Source organism: Cyprinus carpio, chromosome B3, assembly GCF_018340385.1.
Source record: "Cyprinus carpio isolate SPL01 chromosome B3, ASM1834038v1, whole genome shotgun sequence".
Lineage (NCBI taxonomy): Eukaryota > Metazoa > Chordata > Actinopteri > Cypriniformes > Cyprinidae > Cyprinus > Cyprinus carpio.
In genome coordinates, this window is record NC_056599.1 from 8,499,990 (window position 1) to 8,523,264 (window position 23,275).

The window sequence follows — 23,275 nt, forward strand, 5'->3', positions numbered from 1 at the left end:
TTAACTGCAATATAACATGCAGGTAAATGTGGTCTGTATTAAGCAAAAGTTTATTAAATATCATAACAAAAAGCTTATTAAATAGCTCCCTAACTCTCCCATGTGTGAATCTACTCAGGTGTTGACATGAAATAACCAAAGCACTCGAGAGTGTTGCAAAACCTAAAAACAACATATGAATTCCGTTGATGTGGTAAGTCAGACTAACATTTTTTCAGCTCTATTTACAAGGTAAATATTATTTAAGGGAAGACTGGTGATGGTTGTGGCAATTCTTGCTTTAAGTTCTCTCTCTCTCTCTCTCTCTCTCTCTCTCTCTATTTTAATTGTGAATTTATCCCACATTTGTTGTCAGTTTTTTTTCATAATCTATAACTATCCCTAAACTGTGAGTTATTGTCAAACACATCTATCACTTTAACATTTAATAGCCAGAAACATTGTGCATTTCAAGTCAATTGTACATTACATTGTGCATTTCAAGTCACATGGTTTGTAGTTAATTTATCTGTTCATTTTTAACTAATTTACTTAATTACAACTTTTCAAGCCTTACATAAAGGGTGAGAAAATTGGTTATACCATTTAATTATTACACATTTGTGTGCATTCATTGTTTGTTTTCCTGAGGAATTCTGAATTAGATTTTTTTAAACAACATCTAATAATATACTTTTTATAATGATATTTTAATATTACTTGTAAGTTATTTCATTATTTGATCTCCATTTATAAAATGAAAATGTGTCAGTTCCAGTCCTCATGCAAATTTGCACTAGTTTGTGCCTTTGCCCCACCTGGCAGTGGTTTTGGCTAACAAGTTTTACATGCGACTGATAGTAGTGATGACCTGACCAGAGATCTTCAAATGGAATCTATCAGAGATCTTATTATTGGGAAATACCACAGTCCAATGCTCTACCACTGGAGAAAGTATAAAGACCAGCTTGGATTATGTATGCCTTGACAACCAATCACATTACAGCCTTGATGTCAACTCTAAAAACAGATGAATCCAAAACGTAATGTTTAATGGCAAACATGTTGAAGCTCAAGTAATAATCTGTTGATTTATTAAATGATAAGCTATTTCTTCATAAAAGCATGCTGTTTATTCAGTTAATAATCCATATAATTGGGATCAACAGTGAGTTTGCTACTACCAGTTAGCTATTGGAGAATTCTACTGGAAGCACGGCACTAAGATTTCCGCAGAACCTAGGCATGCATAGAAATATTTTTCACTTAATGACCTAAATACATAAAATTAAGAAATTAACAAATCAAAAATATTTGTTATTTAACGTAAGGTTCTTGAAAGTTCTAACAAAATGGATGAAGTGGCTTTTCTCATAATTTTTGTCATAATTACAGCTGAAATATATTATTGGCTCGGAAATACCAAAAAAGAAAATAATAATAAATAAAATAATAAATGAATAAAAAAAACGTGCAACCTGCGCCTGAGAAAAATCATTACTATATTGGATTCAAATGTGGATACATTGGAGAGTGAGTGGAGACAATGCTGAAGATCGACACAAACATAATTCCCAAGGGAGGGCAGATATCCTTCATCATAGGACGTCACGGACACTACATCCCTGTTTTTATACAGTCTAAGTCTATGGTTTTAACACGTTATGCTGAGTATTGAGCTCTGACATTATTCTCCAAACCGGAGTGTAGCCATCATTTCAAAAGTGAGGGGGACAGAAATGTCAAATGTACTAATACCTTTTTTTAATTCACAAGTTTTATTTTTCTCTTATTTCTTATCTTTAATTGACTAAGAAATTGAAACACACTGCTGGACAATAACCAGTAATTTTTATTCTATAGGCCTAATATTTTTCTTATATTTTTCCTAATGACAATTTTATGATTTGTTTATATAACATTTTTATCACAGAAGAAGGCAGACTAGTTTCTGTACTGTAATGGGTGCTAGTTCAATTAGCACTGAATTATTCATATATTTTATTACCTGGAGGTGACTAAAAAAACACCCATAAACAATATATTGTCACAATCGTGTGTTTAATGTCTTCACATTTCACCAGTCAAAAAGTTTCTGCTTTTTATTCAGCTTATAGATAGCTGGATTCTTTTGTCCATATTAGGGATTTCCTGGCACGTCATCATTTATTACTCCTATGAATCCATTTCAGCCTTTCTGTACGAAAGTACCCTCAGGCTTCGAGTATGAATGAAATATACAGTCCACTGCATGAGAGTGTAGAGCGCTCCTTCATGTTCACAATGCCTCATTCTGGATATGAATAAAAATATCAGGTTATGCACAGACTATCCTGTCTCTTTGAATTTAAAACTAGATTTATTCACACTGGTGAATGATACGTGTTATTTAATCATTAATTTACGTATTATTAAACATGAGGAGGTTACATGTCCCCCATGCCCCCTGCATATTCTACTTCCATGTCTCCAAGGGTTTTAAATTATTTTTTTTAATTCAGGTAAAATAAAGTATTTTTTTTTACCAAATATCTTAGAATGTGTTGGAACTGATGAATAATAAAGTGATTTTGTTTCATGTATTTCCATTTTTAATGGATTTTTCCATTAAATAAATTTTTCCATTGGCTCTACAGAACTTTGGCTCTACTAACTTTGGTGTGCTTCAAATGATATAAGAATGCAGCACAGACCAAAGACCGTGTAAGTGACCCTAAAAAGGACGGAATTCTCAAGCATACTTGGTACTCCTCATCATATGAGCTATGTTGCCCATTATTGTTCTGTACATGTGTTGGAACCGTTGTCTCCTTGCAGTAGATCTTCACATATACAATAGAGAAAGTTCACAAATTATGCATCATAAAAACGGTCCAATCAGTTTGTAACCATATCTTTATGCCTTTTGTTTTGTATCCTTAAGGGGTTAGTTCACCCAAAAATGAAAATTCTGTCATTAATTACTCACCCTCATGTCGTTTCAATTCCATAAGACCTTCATTCATTTTCGGAACACAATTTAAGATATTTTTGATGGATTCTGGAGTTGTCTGACCCTGCATAGACAGCAATGCAACTGAAATGTTCCTAATTCCAGAAATGTAGCAAGGAGATCTGTGAATTAATCCATGTGACATCAGTGGTTCATCCACAATTATACGAAGCCATGAGAATACTTTTTGTGCGCAAAAGAAAAAATCAAACAAAAAAAAACTTTATTCAACAATTTGTCTCCTCTGCATCACCCTAGTGCCATTTTGGAGAATATCTCAGCTGCATCACGCCAGATCTGTTTTCGGTTGTTGTGATTTTGATCTAAACGGAAACAGCATATTGGTGTGATGCAGCTGACACAGAACAGCAATAGGTGCAACAGATATTCTCCAAAATGGCACCAAGGTGATGCGGAGGAGATCAATTTTGTTGAATACATCAATTGTCTTTTTTATTTATTTATTTTTTTGGTCCTGACCAAAAGAACCCGAAAGAACCAAACTACAAGTGTAAACTCAGAAATCACCCAAAACATTTGAGTTAGAGATGTCCGAATTTTTACGGAGTAGGTGTAGGGGTGGAGTAAGTATTAAACAGTCTTGTAGTAATCTGGCAGGAAGTCAAATTTCAGGCACAACAATGGCATTGGTGTGTGGGTGTAGTGGGTGTAGGTGTAGAAGATAATAAATAATAAATTAGATTTTGTTACTTGCCAAACCCTGGCAACTAGCACCTAGCATCAATTTTCACTAATTATCTTTCTCTCACATTCTCTCTGTCTCACTACATTCATGTGTGTATAAAAGAAAGGAAGGGGAAGCTTATTTTCATATAAAGTAATGATATCATGGAAATTAAAATGAATATGAGGGATAATAAAAAAAAAATACCATGGGTGAAGCAGGTGCAATGATATTACATAGTGCACTGCACACAGGCACTGCGTAATATCACTGTGCCTGCTGCACCCATGTTTACGGCAGCAAAGTTCCTTGATTATTACGTTGGAATGAGAGTATAGTTCCTATGCATATCAGCCTAGAAAATCGCAAATTTTCCATCTCCTGTTGTACACGATGTAACTACAGAAGGGTCAAATAGGAAAAATATAGAAACTCGTTGGTCATTTTTGAGCGAGATGGTAACGGTCTAATCAGATTCATTTATCTATGCTAAGCTACAGCTAAAAGTGGTACCGCCAGACCTGAAGATTGGCTGAATGGATTTGAAAACGGTAAAACTCAACTGTAGGGGAGTTGGAAAATGAGCATATTTTCTAAAATAGTGGTGTGTTCCTTTAACATGATCAAATTTTAAATGAAATGTATTACATCTTTTTAACTTTAAAATGTCTCAGCAAGGTGATGGTCATGTATGCCAGAAGTTTCTTCATTCTGGCTAATTTCAACTGACTCTGTTTCAACTAATCCCATGTTACAACCATTTCTGGTCTCCCCAATATTACAATGATGCACTGTGTTTTGATGCCATTTCTACATGTTTCTTATTTGAAGGGTTTCTGATTCCAGTATGGGAGCCTCAAGACATTTAGAGGTAAGTAGCACTAGAGAGGTCAACATTTATAACATAATTTGTAGTATTTGTTGTAAAAATACATTAGTTTATACACTAACACACAAAGCATTATCATTATCAAATCTACATTTTTAAGAGTCTTTCTGTATACAGTATACTTAATTAATTATTAATTATACATCAGTTTTTTTTTTCTCCAAACTATGTTCCTGTTTGCTTATGCTCTTTTTCTCTTAGAATAATGAGGAAATCACTGTCATCTGAACGTCCAGTGGACATCAAAGAGTGGAATAAAGACTATGTAAGACAATGGTTGCTCGAGATAAAAGTGGACAAAGAAGATGCAGATATTTTGTATAATGAGAAAATTAATGGATCTGGTCTTCTCCACTTGAAGATGTGTAATCTCACAGAACTACACCTGTCAATGAATGCAAAAGCACTGATACTTTACAACATAGACATACTGAAACAAAAGACTGACATGGTGACTAAGTCTTATAGCTTAAAGCCTTACCCTTTCAATAGATTTAATGCTGCTCAAAGGTACAGAGAAAACAGCATTCTAGATGTAACTGAAACCGGTCCTAAAGACTACATACAACCATGCCATGAATTCAAAGCCTTCATCAACACAACAGAAGAGAATAGAATGAAAAAATACACATATGAGGTAATTCGATTTGCAGCAGCTTGTATGAATAGTCGCACAAATGGCACCATTCATTTCGGAGTGGCAGACAAACCACATGGACAAATTCTGGGCATTAGTATTCAGAACACAGATACGTTTGATGTACAACAGTCACATGCAATTGTAAAACATTTCAAATCAGAAAGGGCCATTAAAATAGCAAAGAGGTGTATAAAACCACCACGATTTGTTGAAGTTCTCAAGGCTGACATGACATCCACAGGAAAGTGTGTTATTGAGGTAGACATCGAGCCATCCTCCATAGTCTGTCAAGAATTTTACTTTAACACTTATAAGGTAGATAAAAATGAACATGAGATACAAGAGCCCACAACTGCAGAAAGAAAGAAATCATCTTTTTTCATACGAGAGGACAGCAGCAGCAAGGATCTTATTACATCTGATTCCTTGAAGGAATATGAGAAATATATCAAAGACATGCCACAGTTGTCCAAGCTAAGAAAGGACGCTGAAGAAAAGCATTTAGCTGTTGTCAAAAACAGCGTGCAAGGTTCTAAACTGTGTGAGATGATAACAGGAGGGACCCAGTCTTTGGACAGGTCACACTTTGCATGGTACATTGTGGTGGCTAACAAGTCCCATCCTGTTCAGCTGGAAAACCTGCGGTTCCTTCTTCACATGGATCCAGTGGCTGTTTTGGATTTTGATCCAGAATCTGCTGAGAATGGCTTGAATAAGCTGTTTGAAGAAAGAAAAACCAATATTCACTTACCAGTTCAGTATAAAATTACAGGTGCAGTTGAAGACATAGCAAGCAAGTTAAAGCTGACCAAAAATACAAGTTGGGTTTTCTGTAATGGAGGTATTAATGAGGAAAACCCATCTGATGCTGACAAATGGTCGATTGAGAAGGGATCTTCAGTGCGTGATGTAGTTTCTTTCCTGTGCAGAAAAGATGTGCTGCCTCACAAGAAATTTCTCACCATTTTCTTGCTGTTAAGTCAGGTGAGTGATGGAAAAGACCCTTTGCTTGAGACCTTCAATATGTTTTTACAAGAGCTCAAGGGAGGAAACCAAATCTTATGCATCATTGACAATGAAACATCATACACCTACTGGAAGGATATCATTGAGGGCAGATATGGAGTTGACATCTCAACAAGATGCATTTATGAATTGAGTTTTGTTGAGGTCAATGGCACTGTGCTTAGTCTGTGGTCAGAGAATCGCAAATCAAGCCGCTTTGTGCCTTGTGGTGGTGGCAGTAGTGTTGTGCTCTCAAAGAAAACAGAGGACTCCTTAGAAACGCTAAGTATTCTTTGTGTGAACCAATGTGATGGAGGAAATGAGGACAAACAAAAACATGAGGAGATATTTTACAAGGGAGGGAAGGTGTCTTGGTGGAACTTTTACTTCTCAGAACAGCCTGGGTCAATGCCATTTATTAAACGAGACAAATTTAACTACATAATCAATACTATTATTCCAGACATATGCAGTCGGAAGAGAGTGTGTGAGTTTTTCAGCATCTTCCATCTTCCGGGCTGTGGTGGCACTACACTAGCCATGCATGTTTTATGGACACTCAAAGATAAATTCCGTTGTGCAGTTCTGGAAGACACAACAAATGATTATACTACCATAGCTGAACACATAGTGCAGCTTCTAACATATGAGACAAAAGAGAAACCCACACAACTTCCCGTTTTGCTCATGATCGATGATTTCCAAGACATCTCTGATGTAAAAAAACTCCAATTTCAGATTGAGGAGGAATGGTTGAAACAAAACAAAAATTCAATGTCTCCACAGGTCATAATTGTCAACTGCATGAGAGCTGAATCTAGTGAACAGACTGATGATGCAGTTTTCATTGGAAACAATTTATCTGAGAAGGAACAGGAACTGTTTGAGGAAAAGCTAAAGGAGTTTAAGAGGACCAACACAAACATTAAAACATTTTATGGCTTCATGATTCTGAAGAAAAACTTTTCACCTAAGTATATTCAGGGTATTGTGAAAAATACCCTGAAGGGTTTCAACTTCGAAAAAAAAAAAGCTCAACTTTTTGCTGTTCTTGTCCTCTTGCATGTCTACTGCAAGAATGCATTGCTGTCAGTCTCTACATGTGAAGAGTTCCTTGGTCTGCAAACCAAAGCAGATTTTGAACCCTGCAAGGTCGAAGATGGATTTGAGCAGTTTTCAACTCTTTTGACAAGATGCACAGTCAATTCCAAAGTTAGCTTTGAAGGTGTGAGGGTAATCCACTACAGCATAGCTCAACACTGTTTGAAAGAACTTTCAACTTTTTCTTCCAAAGTGACAAAGGCAGACATCACTAACCTTCTGCTCACAACAGACTCATTTTATGAGTATGCTCTGGGAAAACAAAAATTAATGCAGGATGTTCACGACATGCTGGTGAGGAGACAGTATTCAGCTGAGGATGAAGACTCACTTTTTTCTCCTCTTATCCAAGATATAATGAAAGAGATGCCAGGGATGGAAGAAATTATTCTACAGAATGCAGCAAAGTGCTACAGGAAAGATGCAGTAATATTCCAGCTCCTCGCCAGGTACTATTACATCAAAAAATCTGACTTTACCACAGCCATGATTTGGGCGAAGAAGGCCAAAGGTCTTTCAAAAGACAACTCATACATATGTGATACAGTGTCACAGGTACTTGTACGTGAGCTCAAGCATGAGGTTCACAAAGACAGAGATGATCCCATCAAGCCAGAAAGTCTTGAAAAGTATCTTACATTGGCTAAGTCTGCAGGAGAAGCTTGCAAAGAAACACAACAAATTGCAAACAAAGAGGCAAAAACTCGGTCGGAAAGACTAAAGGATTATAATACCTACAACACTGCTGGCCATCTTGGTGAACTTCAAACTGCAGCTATTGTCATACAAATACTGCAAAAGACACCACTGTTTAACTGTCTTGCTCAAGTCCTGTCGGGTAAAATTAGCTTTGAAGATCTGCCAAGGATGAACGATGACCTTGAGCAATATTACCAAGTATTGCAGAAGCATAAGAGCTATCTTCTTCAACTAAAGGACACAATGAAGAATCATTTTCATTTTCTTAATAATTTTTTTGTCAATTTAGTGCCCTTTTTTGCAGAGAAAGACAAACAAAAAGAGCTGACAAAGCCCAAGGTTTCCAGGTACTTTCAACAGTATATTGATCTCTTTTGTAAAATAAATTGGAGTGAGCTGGTCAACAATGAGCACATGAACCTCATTGTTAAAACTGAGCGGACGCGCCAATGTCTGGAGAGGAACAAGGGTGATTCCTATACTGGCCTTCTGGAATATTTATATAAGGGAGACTCGGCATCAACTCTTGAAGAGATCATCCAGCAGTACGATTTTATTCTGAAGTGGAAAGAGGCCAGACACTTGATGGACATTATCAACTTCATCTATGCCAATGTAATTCTGGCCAACATTAACCCTGAATCTCAGTATATCATGCCGTACCAAGACCTTTGCAACTTACTACATCAAATAATTGACCACCCCATACCCTTCAGTGAGATCCTGCCATTGCACTACATCACAGTGTTATTGTTACGGCAAGAGGAGGACTGTACACTACCACCTTTTGTGTCACAAATGAAGCTGTCATACTTAAAAGACCTGAGACCTGTGTCTAATGGAAAGAGAGCAGCTGTCCATTTTTACTTAGGGAAGGACGAAGGTTACGGTGGCCTGATTTCTCATAGGGATATAAACAGCTGTTTAGGATCTGAGCAGAATATCTCAACTAAATGGGATGATGAAAAAATGTGGGAGCGAGTGAGAGACTGTGAGAAACTTTACAGAGCTTCTGGTAAAATTTGTGGTGGTTTTATTAGTGCTGCAGATGTGAAGGTCGATCCAATGTTCAGAAGCCAGTTACCTAAAGAATCTAGCAAAAGAGTATCATTCTTCATCGGATTCTCAATGAATGGACCAGTTGCACTTGACATAGACTTTGAGTCATAAGGTTCACAAGCCTGATTTAATGGATCTGACTGATGACCGGAGAAACAAGAATGAGAAAACTTTATAGATGTCCAGTTTAAAACTAAGACACTCAAGTCAAAGGAGTTCATGGACCAAAGCCAACATGAACTTTTTTTTATTTGCCTCATTATTATATCTTACATCACTCAATCAATTTTTTAATCATTAACGTTGCATGTTTTTGTAGCTACTTTGTTTTAGCTAAAATAGTTTAGTCTAATTGTGTTTGATGTGAACTTCATAAAAGGGTGTGACAGCACTATGTGAGAGGCGAGTCTGGCCAGTGCCAGCAATACACTGACATCCAGAGGGCAAACATGCACCTGTGTTGTACTTGAGTTCATTTGTTTTTCTTTATATGCATTTTTCTTACTGGATTTTAGCCATATATCGATATATTCATATACATTTATTCATATATCACATATTCTTTAGATTTGACTTCTATTTTTATTTAATTTATACTTTAATAATAATAGGGTCCAATGTTTCATGTTAATCTGAAGGGAACTTTCCATATTGATTTTTTCACAGCTGTTTTGCATGTATTTTGAATGATGCTTTGCATTGTGTTGTGCTTCAGGGTTGAAGGAAATGTTTGTAAACTTAACGGAGGTACAGGTAATTTTCTGCCAGGACATTATCTGTTTTTCTACTGATTATTATTATTTTCTTACAGTGTGCATTTGTTTCTTAATAAGCCTCATTTTGCAACTCTGCAAGGCAGCAGGTTTTTCTGTAGCTGGGACAAAGAACTAAGTATATTACAGTAAATGTCTGCATTCAAGGTCTTCAAGGTCACAAGGCACTGTTAAGAATAGTCCATTCCTTTTGCTTGTGATCATAACATTTGTTAAATATATATCTTTTAAAGCAAAGGTTATTTAATACACTTATATACCTTCACTTCCTTTCCCTGCTCATGTGCTGCATCTATTCATGTCAAGTCTTAATATGTGTATATTGCTTTTCAGAATCATTTCAAAACAACTTTACAGAAATGTCTGCCTTACAATCCATGCTGGATACGTAAAATCCACGGTAGATATACTGCAAATTAGTTAAAATGTTTGTTTTCTCATCTACTGTCGCATGAAAGTCTATAAATTTATATTACCAGAATATTTACTACAACTAAGATATCTTACTGTATATAAAATAACTGAATAAAATAATAGTCCAACTCCTTTGTTAGAACAGTTTTTTTTTTTTGCAAGAATTCTCTTCTCTTCGTTTCAAGTCGTTCCTTTGAAACAACAACAGCACTTTAAAGATTTTAGTTTAACTTTTATTTTGTAATCCTACAAGACTCGTCCCGCTAGTGACTTTTATTTTGTAATCACCAACAGAGGCGTCTAAATCAAGGACCTATACAGGCAGCTGATGATACTGCCGGCTGGTGCACTATTCCTTTAAAATATAAATAAAGCAGTATTTTGCCGCTGCATACAAGCTCGGATGGAACAGATGATGTTTTCTTTCAATATAGTCAATTTAATTTGACGAATGTCTGTGGTATTTAAGGAGGAAATGTGTGGATTTATGGAGTCAAAGCGTTAAATGAGGATCATGGCGTTTCCGGAGGGAGAATCACTGGAATCCTGGCTCAGTACGTGCATTATTATCATTTGCATTTCATAATAGGTGTAAACAACACTGCTGTGTTATGTCTTCAATGCATGCATTAATACCGACGCGTGTGACGTTCTAGTTCAGCTTGTTCCAGCGGAATTTCGAATCATACTATAGTGAAGGTCTGCTCATGAATATTAATCTTCTCATATTGACGTTGCCTGGTAACCTTCTCTGGGCGTGCAATTATGACGCATAAATAATGTCAAAGAGCCAAGACTTCACCATAGTAGGATTCGTTAATTCGCCAGTGTCTGCCTTCCAGCCAATCACATATACCTAGAATACGAACGTCACGTCTCATAATTAATATTCATGAGCCATGCCTTCCCTATAGTATGATTTATAAATTCAGAGACTCAGAGTGCATTTTGACCGTCAGATCTGGCGATTATGAGTCCAGATTAAAGGACTTCATGGATGGGTTCAGACCCAGAGCTTCAGGATTTACAGCAGCAATTACTAATTCATTACTTATTAGCAATTTAAATTATTTAAATGATTTTATCCAGGCTGTCTAAACATCATAATACAAAGATTTTTTTTTTTTTTTTTTGGACATGCACAATAAGCATAGCATATAAATAAAATTGCACGAGTATGCTAGCATTATACATACACAGCGGTTTTTGTAAAGGACAACTTCTTTATTTTCTTAATATTTTTCTTAAAATCTCTGATGGAAATATTGATATGCATCCCTGTGACTGGCCCTCGCACTGTTGTGCCAGTGTATCACAGACACAGAGCTCAACGGGGCCGATTGTTTGGTGCTTACGATGGTGTGTGTCCTCCACAGACAAAGCCACACACCCGACCAACCGGCAGGAGGACTGGGAATACATAATCGGGTTTTGTGACCAGATCAATAAGGAGTTGGAAGGGTAAGCAATAAGCATCTGTAATCCAACATGACTGAAAACTACAGGATTCTCTTCTCTAACTGTGTTTGTAGTCCTCAGATAGCTGTGAGACTCCTGGTTCACAAAATCCATTCTCAGGAATGGGAAGCCCTTCAAGCTCTGACGGTGAGGGATTGCTGCTTTATTATGAGTTTCTTTACAGATGGTATAATGTTTACATGATGTGATGTTTGATGGTTTTGTGTCTCTGAAGTACTAGAGGCTTGTATGAAGAACTGTGGGCGAAGATTTCACAACGAAATATCCAGATATAGGTTTTTAAATGAGCTGATTAAAGTGGTTTCACCCAAGGTTAGTGGTTTTTCTGTTATGACTTTTGTATTTTTGTAGGCTGGCACATAAGTTAGCATCACCCTTGTTCCCTCAACAGAAAGCCAACGAGATCTTCATTTTTTATTCATTGGCTTTTGGATTATTGCAGAAAATAAACTCTGTGGCCACCAAAACTTCATGATTCTTGCACATCTTGTTCATCATGATAATCATAACAAATTATCACAACTTTTCTGAATTTTTAAGCCTAAATACAATCATTAAAAGTACAAAAGCTAAACGTAGGCTATAAACGAACTACACCATGATTGCACAACTTCAACATCACCACCATTAAGTTAAACTCTTTCAGTCTTTATTTAAATACATTTTCTATGAAAGTTTTCTAGTTAGAATAGTTTGCAAGAGTGTGATTATTAACCAGAATGACTGAATTCAAGACGATGGAGCCAGAAGTGCAAAAATGTGATCTTGTTTCTCATTTTAGGATTCATTTATGTGTGCTTTATAGACATAATTGACTAATATGTTTAAAAACTTTGTGCTTCGTATATGGGGGACAGTGTTTCTGACAAGGTGAAGAATAAGATCATTGAGATGTTGTACAGCTGGACGGTGGTGTTTCCCAATGAGGCCAAGATAGCAGACGCGTACCAGACGCTCAAGAGACAGGGTGAGATGTTACGAGAGAACTTTCTCTGGTCTGTCATGAGCGGCTGTCTGATCGATGTGTTTTCTTTAGGACTTGTGAAGTCGGACCCAGAGCTGACAGTGGACAAATCCCTGATCCCGTCCCCTCCGACACGGCCCAAAAACCCAGTGTTTGACAATGAGGACATGGGGAAGGTGAGACACCTGATGGCATCATTTAAATATGCGATTTGGAGGCTTAACTCAATGTGTTTTCCTTTTATGTAACTAAGAAAATGTGTTGTTCTGTGATTTGATTGCAGTTGTTGGCTGAACTTCTGAGGAGTAAAAACCCGGAAGATCTTCAGGAGGCGAACAGACTCATCAAAAACATGGTGAAGGAGGTGAGAGGATCTTAAGACGTGATCAGGATGTTGATCTGATATTTAAAGATGGATGAAGAGCTCCCATTTAAACTCAACATATAACAGCGTTTCGTTTTTTACTATATTGAAACATAAAATGCAATTAAAGAATTGCATGAAAATTAAAGTCTTTAAAGGAATATAAGGGAATAAATAAAAAAATAACTATATTATTAAATATATATATATATATATATATATATATATATATATATATATATATATATATATATATATATATATATATATATATATATATATATATTTAAAATAATGCATTTGAACAAAATAATATTTCTTTATTCCTTAATAAATGTCTGGTTTACAAAACAAGACATTTACTTATAAAGTAGCTAAATAGTCACATCTGATTTCATGTTGACCCTAATGGTTCAAGGGTGGTTGCATCTGTGGTGCTGTTTGTATAAACTGTATTAATGTCAGACCTCTTGATCATATTTTCAATATTTTTTCTGATTTACACATACTGATTCTGGATCAGGTGTGGCATAATTGATGTGACAGACTGAATCTGTGTTGTGCATGCAGGACGAGGCCCGAGTGCAGAAAATAGCCAAACGCAACAATACTCTGGAGGAAGTGAACAACAACGTCAAGCTCCTGAGCGAAATGCTGAGTCATTACGACAGGGACCGATCGTCAGACGCTGACCGCGAGCTCATCAAGGTGAGATCATACCTGACAACAATCAATGTTTATAAAATGTGCACACCAAGAAAGTTTAAAGAAATGGCACTTAAGTTTCTAAGCATCAGGTGGTTAAGTTAGTTTGTTGCGGGAAACTAGTTTGATCATAAATCTCCACCAGCTTAGCCCTATTTCAAGTGTTTCTGCTGTAATTATGACAAAGCTGCTTGTTTTTAACTTATTAATAGTATTTATTAATAGAAACTGGTAGTATTAAGTTTAAAGAACTGTATTTTCTTCAATACAAACAATAGTCAGTGTGGGAAAAAAAAAATGATTTCGGTTTATGTCTTGACATTGTGTTTTTGTTTTTAGCATTTTTATTTAGATTGTTTTAACATATCATTAATAATTCACTACTTTAAATACTGCATCCTCAACCCTCAACTGGCTGCCTGGTTGAGAACCGCTGGTTTAGTAGCTCTAACCAGTTACACCAAGCTGGTCTACTAGGTCTGCCTCAGCCCTGCTGGCTGGTTTCCCAGCTGATCACCCACCTAAACCAACTCTAACCATTTAAAAACCTCAAAATTTAGTTCATTTTCAAGGGTTTACATTTTACCACAGTTTACTTTCCTGGGACTGTGCCTGTGGTTAGTGCACTTCATGTCATTCTGAACTTAAAGAGATAGTTCACCCAAAAAATATTTTACTCACCCTCAAGTTGATCCAAGTATGTTGGTAGCCAAACAGTTGATGGTAGCCATTGACTTCCATAGTGTTTTTTTCCGTACTATGGAAGTCAATGGATACTGTGAACTGTTTGGTTACTAAAATTCTTCAAAATAAACAGAAGACAGAACTTTTTTTTTAATTAGGTGAACTGTCCCTTTAACCCAGCAGCTGAAATCAAACCTGCAACTTCTGGTTACCAGTCCCAAACTTGAGTAATTCATCAGTTTTTCGTTACTGTCAAATGCCTTATTTCACTTGTACACTTCAGGTTACAGAAGTTCTGTATTGTATCATTACAGCTGTTTCCTGTCTGTACTATAACACCTTATTTAAACGGCACACGTCTGCGGTGTGTTACAGCTCTGACATGGCCACTGGAGCTGATGTCATTGCTTGTGTTTATACCAGCCGCGCCGCGGCACGTTTCAGAAGCATCCCAGAAGTGGCTCTCCACACTGCTTCGCTAAAGATAGGCGCCTAGTCTATTTTTAACAGATGCCACATCCAAGAAACCTCAGCACAGCTCAAATACAAAATAAACAGCCTGTGCAGACTAAAACACAGCTACAAATCTTTAATCCTTGTCACTCATAATGGAAGTGTATTGACTTTGTATGTAGGCTACAGCACAATAAAGCAGAAAATTGCAATAAACACAACAATAAACAATTAAACTGGACAAAACAAAACCATTTAGCCAATTTACCCATGGTAGAACCCCAAAAATCAAGAAACAAAACATGAAAAATCAAGAAAAACAATGCTGGACAGGCAAATCTCATGGTTTCGGAAACGCATTTGCCTTTGAAATGCTCCTGGTGTGAGTTGACACCACGTGGAGGACGAAACAAAATCTTGTTGGAGCTGTAACGCACCACAGATGTGTGCAGTGTAAATAAAGGGTTAGAGATTGTATAATTAACTTGATGTAACCATGACAACAGCACTCACATGTGACCTGATGTGTATGTTCAGGAGCTGTATGAGCGCTGTGATAAACTACGACGCACCGCATTCAAACTGGCCACCGAGGCGGAGGACAACGACTCCAGTTTGGGTAAACGACATGATGCTCTACTTTACTTTCAGAGGATTGTGTATTTGAAATGTTTAGCATTTTTCTACTTCCTGTAGGGGACATTCTCAAGGCAAACGATGATCTGTCCCGAGTAATCAGCTCTTATAAACGAATCGTAGAAGGACAGGCGGATGACGGCGAGGGTGAAGATCTCAGACAGGCTGCTAGTGAAGGTGACATCACTTCAGGGATCATCTGTAGATCTTCCCTCAGCAGCAATATTTTGATAATCCAATACATCATATTTTCTTCATGATGTTTCTTGTTTTCTCAGGATGTGAGACCACGGGCACATTGATTGATCTGGCTGGATTGGATGAACCTTCCTCTCCCCCTACCGTCGTTCCTCCTCCTCCTCTTCCTCCTCAGGTCCCGTCAGCCAATCCCACGGCCTCGCCCATCCCCGTGCTGCCACCTCCTCCACGCCGATTGGCCGCCGGTCACGGCAGTCAGACGAGCAGCCCCAGTCACAAACCGCCTGAGCAGCAGACCTCCCTCTCCCTGCTGGACGATGAACTCTTGTCTCTCGGTAATAAATCTCTTTTGAATTGTGACACTGTCTGGTGATGCATACCATAGAAATAGGCTATGAGAGGTCACATAGTACCACACATAAATGTGTCAATCACTGTAAAGCCTTTTTATAAAATGGCATCGACAGTAATATACCATGCTTATTAAATAAATAAATAATATTAATAAAATAATGATTTTTATTAACATTAATGTTTTTGAAAATGTAAAATTTTTGATTATATAAAATACAATATAATTGTTATTTAGCATAAACAATACTTAGGAAATAATAATAATAATTATTATTATTATTATTAATGTTTTTAAAACAGTTTGAAAGCTTTTATGTTAATAATAATAAAAATTATTACTAGTAGTAGTAGTATTAACATTTTTAAAACGATGATCAGTAAATAAAAATGTATGATTGATATAATAAAATGTCATATTATTAATAAGTTCACAAGTATGAAATGTTATTTTTATTAACAATATATATTTTAATAAAAATAAAATAATAAATTACAATTATTATTGCTATTAAAGAGTACATAAAGATTTGAAAACAAGGTTCATTAAAATAAAATTAATTATTATATAATTGATATAATAATGATAATAATATTTAAATATTCTTCCATAGTTTTCATGACTTTACTATTTATTTTATTAGTTTATATGCAATATAACATGCATAAATGTTATCTTACTCTCAGGACTGAATGATCCTCCCTCTGTGCCGAACAGACTGAAGTTGGATGAACTGTCTGGTCAGTGGACGTCCTTACAGGTAGAACACACAAAACCATTGGACTTACAGACGTTAACAGAGAGATGACTGAATCTCTCTTTTTTTTGGTTGGTCTCTTGGTGTCAGGCTCCTGATCCGGACCTGGACCTGTTTGGGAGCATCTCAGCTCCGAGTGCCATCTTTCCGACAACACACACACCTGCGCAGACCTCACACACACCGGCTGTCAGTCAGGGGCTGCAGGATCTCTCCATGCTGGACTTTGGAGGTGGAAAGAGGTACAGTTCTGCTCTTCCTGATGAAAACAGCACCTCAAACCAACCTAATGTGGTTTGCACATGCAGAGCGTTTCTTATCAGTCACTTATGAGGGTCCGTCATGTTACAAAGCTCCTTTAGAAGGCTGCTGCCTATGTAGACCGCTTATTTGAATATATAAATGAGATTTTATTCTGTCTCTCAATAGTGTTTCTGGTCTGACTGGCATCGCTGGAGGTACTTTTGGTATTTCTGGAGGTGTAATGGGCTCCACAGCCGCCCCTCTTCAGTCCACTAACCCGTTTATGAGTGCAGCGGGGCCTGGTTCGCCCGCTGTGGCCCGGGCTCAGGCGGTGGCGGGCGGCTCAGCTCCGGGCAGCCCTTTCTTTCAGCCCTTCTCATCTCCATCTCACTCGCTTCAGAGCAGCCCGGCGCGGAGCTCAGAGCCCAGCTTGTCCAACCTGTACGTCCCGCTTGAGTCCATCAGACCCAGTGAGTGACCGCAGCATCAGTCTGAACAAGTCTGATGAGTGACCTAATACAGTTGATCTGAAATGATTCAGTATTTCATTTTCAATTGATGAACTGATTACACTAAAAGGACGTGAAGCTCAAAATAATTGGAGGGCAATAAACACAAAAATATAATAAAATAAAAATAAATGTGCTTGAAAATAATGTCAAAATGTTAGTACAGTTATAAATAATTAAAATCTTAATTATCCTTTGTTGGTATTTATATTATAGGCTTAATTTTCATTGTGAAAAATTAAATATACAAAATATATAAAAAGATTATTATAGGTATATAATTATTTTTATTATAAATATATTATATAAAATGTTATAAAATATATTATTTATTATTTCTTCCTTTTTAAAATGAATTTCTTTGGTCTGAAATGTGACCCAGAAAGGCTTTGTGCTTTACAGTTCAAAATTAAAATTGAATTAAAAATCCTATAATATAATTTATACTATATTATAATTTATATAATTTATATTAAAGGCTTGATGATTGTTTCTTCTTTATATTGTATATTATTTCTTTATATTATACAAGTTTTATAATAAAATTATTATAAATATAATTTCCTTAAATTTTTTTTCCTTTTGATTTTGTGGGTGAAATGTGACTTTTTAAATAGCCTGACAGCCAAGGTTTCCAAGTGATCCTGCAGCTTACCTGTTTAACTGTTTTAGTTGCTGAGCTGTAACTCAGTGTTTCTGCTCGTGTCCTCAGGTAAAGTCTTACCTGTGACGGTGTACGATAAGGACGGAGTCCGTGTTCTTATGCACTTTGCGATGGACTGTCCGCCGGGTCGCCCGGACGTCCTGGTCATGGTGGTGTCGTTGCTCAACACGGCGCCGTTACCCGTGCGAAACATAGTGCTGCAAGCAGCTGTGCCCAAGGTACGACCTCCTCCACTGCCAACACAGATTTACACAGAGATTTTACATGAATCGTTCATTTGAATCAGTACTTTAATGTTTCAGCTGAACCAATTCACAACATTCATTTTAATATAAAATGTGAAATGAGATTTCTTGGAACATGTTTGATGACTCTGGTATTGTGTTGTGTTTGTGGCAGTCTATGGGAGTGAAGCTTCAGCCTCCATCAGGTACAGAGATCGCGCCCTTTAACCCCATCCTGCCCCCCGCATCCATCACTCAGGTCATGCTGCTCGCCAACCCTCTCAAGGTAGGAGCTCACACACTTCTAATACTTCTTTTATTAGAAAAAACTTGTATAAAATACAAAATCGAATAAAATGTATTTATTTATTTTTTTTGAAAATACTTTTTAAAAAGAAAAAACAACACAACACTTTGATTCTGCTCATCATAAAGGTTTACCAGTGTTGCGTGTGTGTTTCAGGAGCGTGTGCGTTTGCGCTATAAGCTGGCGTATCTTCTGGGAGAGCGTCAGTATTCGGAGGTCCGAGAGCTGGATCAGTTTCCTCCAGCGGACAGATGGGGCTCCCTGTAGATCTCTCCCTTTACCTGCTCGAACTCTTTAGTGTTCATTCCCAAGTATTGTCATTCATTTGTGCTGTTTATTTATTTTCAATCAGTGTTTTACTGTAGCCTTGTGAAGCAGCATTTGATGCTTGATGTTTTACGCGAAAATTCAAGCTGGATATTAATACAATAACACGATGTCAGTGACACACATGATGGTCAGAAGCAGAAGCGCGTGCTTCAGAGATTGATCTTTTGTGTGCTGCCAATACAGAGGTTTATGGAAATCATAGTTTCTGTCAAAATACCATAGTAAAACAAGAATAACTGGCACTTTCAACAAATAGAGTACAAAGTTATTAGAAAATTTTATTTAAAAAAATTATTAATTTATGTGAAAGAAGTTTAATACAACAAACTTGACTGAATGATTTATGTATTAATTTAGGCTAAATTTAAAGACTTTTACCAGTGATATTTTAGTATCATTGAGATACTATAATAGTTGTTTTTAAAATAGTTTTATTTTTGTATTTTGTTTTCATTTACAGTTTTAGTAACTAGTTTTTGCTGTTTTTTTGTCATTTTTATTACTTAATGTTTTTTTCATATATGTATATAGTTTTTATTATTTGTATTTCACTTTTTTAGCTACTTTAGTTCATTAAGTTAAACGAAAATGAAAAATGTATGACACTTAGCTAAGTAAAATGTTTTTAATTTTTTTCAACTAACAAAATGTAAAAGAAAAAAGTAAAATGTTTTTAAGATGTAAGTTTTAGTCAACTTTAACAACCTTGTAACCAATTGTGGTATTTTATTTAGTTATTATATTATATATATATAGAGAGAGAGCGAGAGAGAGAGAGAGAAGTTTATTCAGTTTATAGGTGTCATGTTTATTTAGGGGGAAAAAAATGAAACTAGAGTTGTAAACTGCTCTAAACATGTCTGAAGTTTGGTAACTGTTGCAAAAATATAATTAGGTGAGCAGCTCTTTTCATTGTCTACTTGTTGAAAAATTAAACAAAATTGACCTTTTTCAAGCACTGTAGTAACTGTGGTATTTTGACGTAAACTGTGGTAAATAGTGGTAAACTCAGAAGCCGAGCTGATCCTGATGGTGTCACGTGACCTCGCTGCTGTCCGTGGAGAGTATTAAACCGTGATTTCACTCTGTTCAGACAGTTCTAGGTGTTCTCGCGCTCTTCTCAACAAGCATTTGAACTTTGCTGTTTCTAGAGCTAGACGATTTATTTCATGCAAACTTCAACTCTTGAAGTCATGAAGCGTCAGAACGAATGTACCTGCCGTCAAATGTGTTTACATGGAGCACGCTGTGAGATTACACACATAACGTCAGAGTAGCATTATGTTGTCTATGTTGAGTTTTTATCTGCCTGTGTTATAGTTCAGCACTGTTTGTTTTTTGTTTTTTATTGCTGTTATAGGGACCCTTGGACGTTTCAGCATTACAGTCTGTCTCAGAGAGCCAACAGCCTTTATTGAAAATATTATATTTGTTTATTTAATTGTGACATATTTACATAGTGTGTTTACCCGCAGGTTATGCAACCAAGATCTTGATGGAGGATGAATTGCATTTGAATACGAGTTCTTCATAAGTCAGTCAGATTGGATGTGTGTTGTTAGTTATGTGGAGGCATCATCAGTCAGTCCTATGAGCGTTTCGCTTGATTGGATTCTTTTAAGCGCTGTAGCGGAGCAAGTGAGCATTTTATTTAAAGGAGTCATATGATGCGATTTCAAGTTTTCCTTTCTCTTTGGAGTGTTACAAGCTCTTGGTGAATAAAGAAGATCTGTGAAGTTGCAAAGACTAAAGTCTCAAATCCAAAGAGATATTCTTTATAAAAGTTAAGACTCATCCACGCCCCCCTGAAACGGCTCGTTCTAACACGCCCCCACATCTCTACGTCAGTATGTGGGAAGATTTGCATAATACCACCCAGATGTTCACGCAAAGAAAGAAGGCGTACCTTTTATTCTCATTGTAGTATTGTTGTTGCCACCGCCGGTGTGTCGTATAGACGCTGTGTGTTTCACTGTGAAAGCGAAACTACTTTGTTCCAAAAGAGGATGACATCCGCTTCGTCATGCCTGGAGCTGATCGTGCTGGTTGCTGAGGAAATACATCATCTTTGCACTGTGGATCGCTGAATTGGCTTTCACCGTGGACGAAGCAGCATCCAGCCCGGGGTCGTCACATGTGGTTGCTGCAAGACCAAGGTACACTCCTTCGTAGAATCCGCCTGCCGCACCGTTCTCAAGACCACCCACCTCCACTCACTCAAGCCGGCCGCGGCTCACTCTAGGCTTTCGTCCTTCGCTCACTCAAGACCGCAGTGTGTGACGCTGTTTCGTTGAGAAAGCAAAACTACTTCGTTTTTGCCTTCCAAAAGAAAACACGACTAGAAATCATGTTTATATCATGTTTATAATGGGTTAAATGTTTATGTCTCTCCGCTCCGGCCGGACATGGCATCGCAATTTGTTAAGAGGCGTAACATTTCCATCACACGCTTAAGGCAATTAGCCAATCACAACACGCTGGATAGCTGGCCAATCAGAGCACACCTCGCTTTTCAGAAGTTTCAGAAGGTGGGGCATGGAGGAGAAACAATAATGTATGGTATGTGGTAAATAATGTGTTTTTTTAACTTTACACCGCATAAACACATTTCATTACACCAAATACACAAAATAATGTTCTTTTTAGCAGCATCATATGACCCCTTTAATCAGATAAAGGGTGATTTTGGTCCCAAACAAATCTTAATGTGTCTGAGAAGAGGAGAACAGCTGCTCCTCTGATGTGTGCAAACCATGTAATTCATTACAATCATGCATTAAGACTCTGACAACAGCGATCGAGTGAATCTCACACAAAAATTATGTTTCTCCCAAAGAATCAAAATTAATTATATATATATATTTTTTTTTTTATATGCATATTTATACATTTATGCATGACAATTAATAACTAATTTAACTACTTTTTTTTTTTTTTTTGGCATATTTTGACATTTATTTGCATGACAATTAATCTTGTGTGTTTAACACTACTTGATTTTGGGGGTGGAGCATCATGGTGATTCTGTTGACGTGCTTCAGGAAGATGGTTTCGGCTTGATTGACATCTGCCTCAAATCGTTTCGAGTGTGTTCAGAGAAAACACATTGTGGATTATTATGAATTCTGGACATCATGGAGCATCTCTGCTGATTCTGTCTGAAGTGCTTCAGGAAGATGGTTTCAGGGCTTCATTGTGAGAAACGCTTCATCAAAGCGTTTCGAGTATTTCAGAGAAACCTTGTCAGTCTGTGTATTATTATGAATTATTGTGTCTCTTTTAAAGAGCCAGAGCTTCATATGGTCGGATGTTGATTGTGTCTCTTTTAAAGAGCCAGAGCTTGATATTGTTGTGTTTTGATGTTGATGACAATGATGGTTTAGGTATGGATGACGATGACAATGATGATGCACTGCTCTGGTGTTTAATAACGATTCCATCATGTGTACTGCACCATTAAAGACTGTATCAAATGGATTGCCCAGCTTAGCTTTCTTCTTTAACTTACATGTTTCCTGTTGGGGTGGGAATCACCGATCCTTTTCATTATATAGAGACAATTTTCACCATCCAGTTATTTCCTGATAGTTCAGATCAAGTCATGACTAAGCTAACGTTACATTTACTCTCTTTTTCTACGGTTTCATTCAGAAATACACAAGAATGAGAGTAAAATGGGATGCAAAGCAAACCCTAATTCAACTTGATCGAAATTAGACAACCTAAATAAATTAGCGTCTGAACTGCAGTTAACTTTAAGATGTGGAATTATAGATTAGCCAAAATAATAAATGAAGATATTTGAGGGTATCTAACCTTCTTTTCCCGCTTAGGACAGATTTACGTGAGATTTACCGCTTCTTCTGAATCCCTGACGTTGTGCTCATCGCTGAATCTGAAGACATTTTGTGAAGTCGTATCTATAAATCACAACTGTACAATAAAGGCATTTCACGCTAAAAACGAAAACTAGCCTACAACATTAATTATATTAGCGACACGCCAACGGACGATAACGGTCTGTTTTTCAAACTGCGCGCTTCAGTTACGTCATTGCAGCGCGCGTAGTCGCGTGCGCAGTTTTAGTTCTGATTGGCTGTCTGTGTTTATCGTTTATCAGCGGGGCAAAAATCGCTCTATTAGTGATTCCCAATGATATCGTTGATCGGT

General features: G+C 36.9%; 2 protein-coding genes across 3 annotated transcripts; both read left to right on the forward strand.

Moving 5' to 3' along the window:
• The first annotated feature begins 4,096 nt into the window (after window positions 1–4,096).
• Window positions 4,097–10,375, forward strand: LOC109080812 (sterile alpha motif domain-containing protein 9-like). The gene is made up of 2 exons (XM_042719518.1): window positions 4,097–4,527; window positions 4,747–10,375. The coding sequence occupies exon 2, from the start codon at window positions 4,751–4,753 to the stop codon at window positions 9,158–9,160; it is 4,410 nt and encodes a 1,469-aa protein (XP_042575452.1). The 5' UTR covers window positions 4,097–4,527; window positions 4,747–4,750; the 3' UTR covers window positions 9,161–10,375.
• A 136-nt stretch (window positions 10,376–10,511) lies between these two features.
• Window positions 10,512–20,869, forward strand: LOC109080813 (ADP-ribosylation factor-binding protein GGA3-like). 2 transcript variants are annotated; one of them, XM_042719525.1, is made up of 16 exons: window positions 10,512–10,790; window positions 11,613–11,697; window positions 11,769–11,844; window positions 11,932–12,026; window positions 12,558–12,855; window positions 12,963–13,043; window positions 13,614–13,751; window positions 15,423–15,504; window positions 15,582–15,698; window positions 15,800–16,054; window positions 16,758–16,831; window positions 16,919–17,070; window positions 17,258–17,541; window positions 18,293–18,462; window positions 18,644–18,754; window positions 18,932–20,869. In XM_042719525.1, the coding sequence occupies exons 1-16, from the start codon at window positions 10,742–10,744 to the stop codon at window positions 19,040–19,042; spliced, it is 2,178 nt and encodes a 725-aa protein (XP_042575459.1). In that variant the 5' UTR covers window positions 10,512–10,741; the 3' UTR covers window positions 19,043–20,869. The 2 variants fall into 2 exon arrangements, with proteins under 2 accessions (XP_042575459.1, XP_042575458.1); XM_042719524.1 differs by having other exon boundaries at window positions 10,513–10,790; window positions 11,769–11,841; window positions 11,929–12,026.
• The last annotated feature ends 2,406 nt before the right edge of the window (window positions 20,870–23,275 follow it).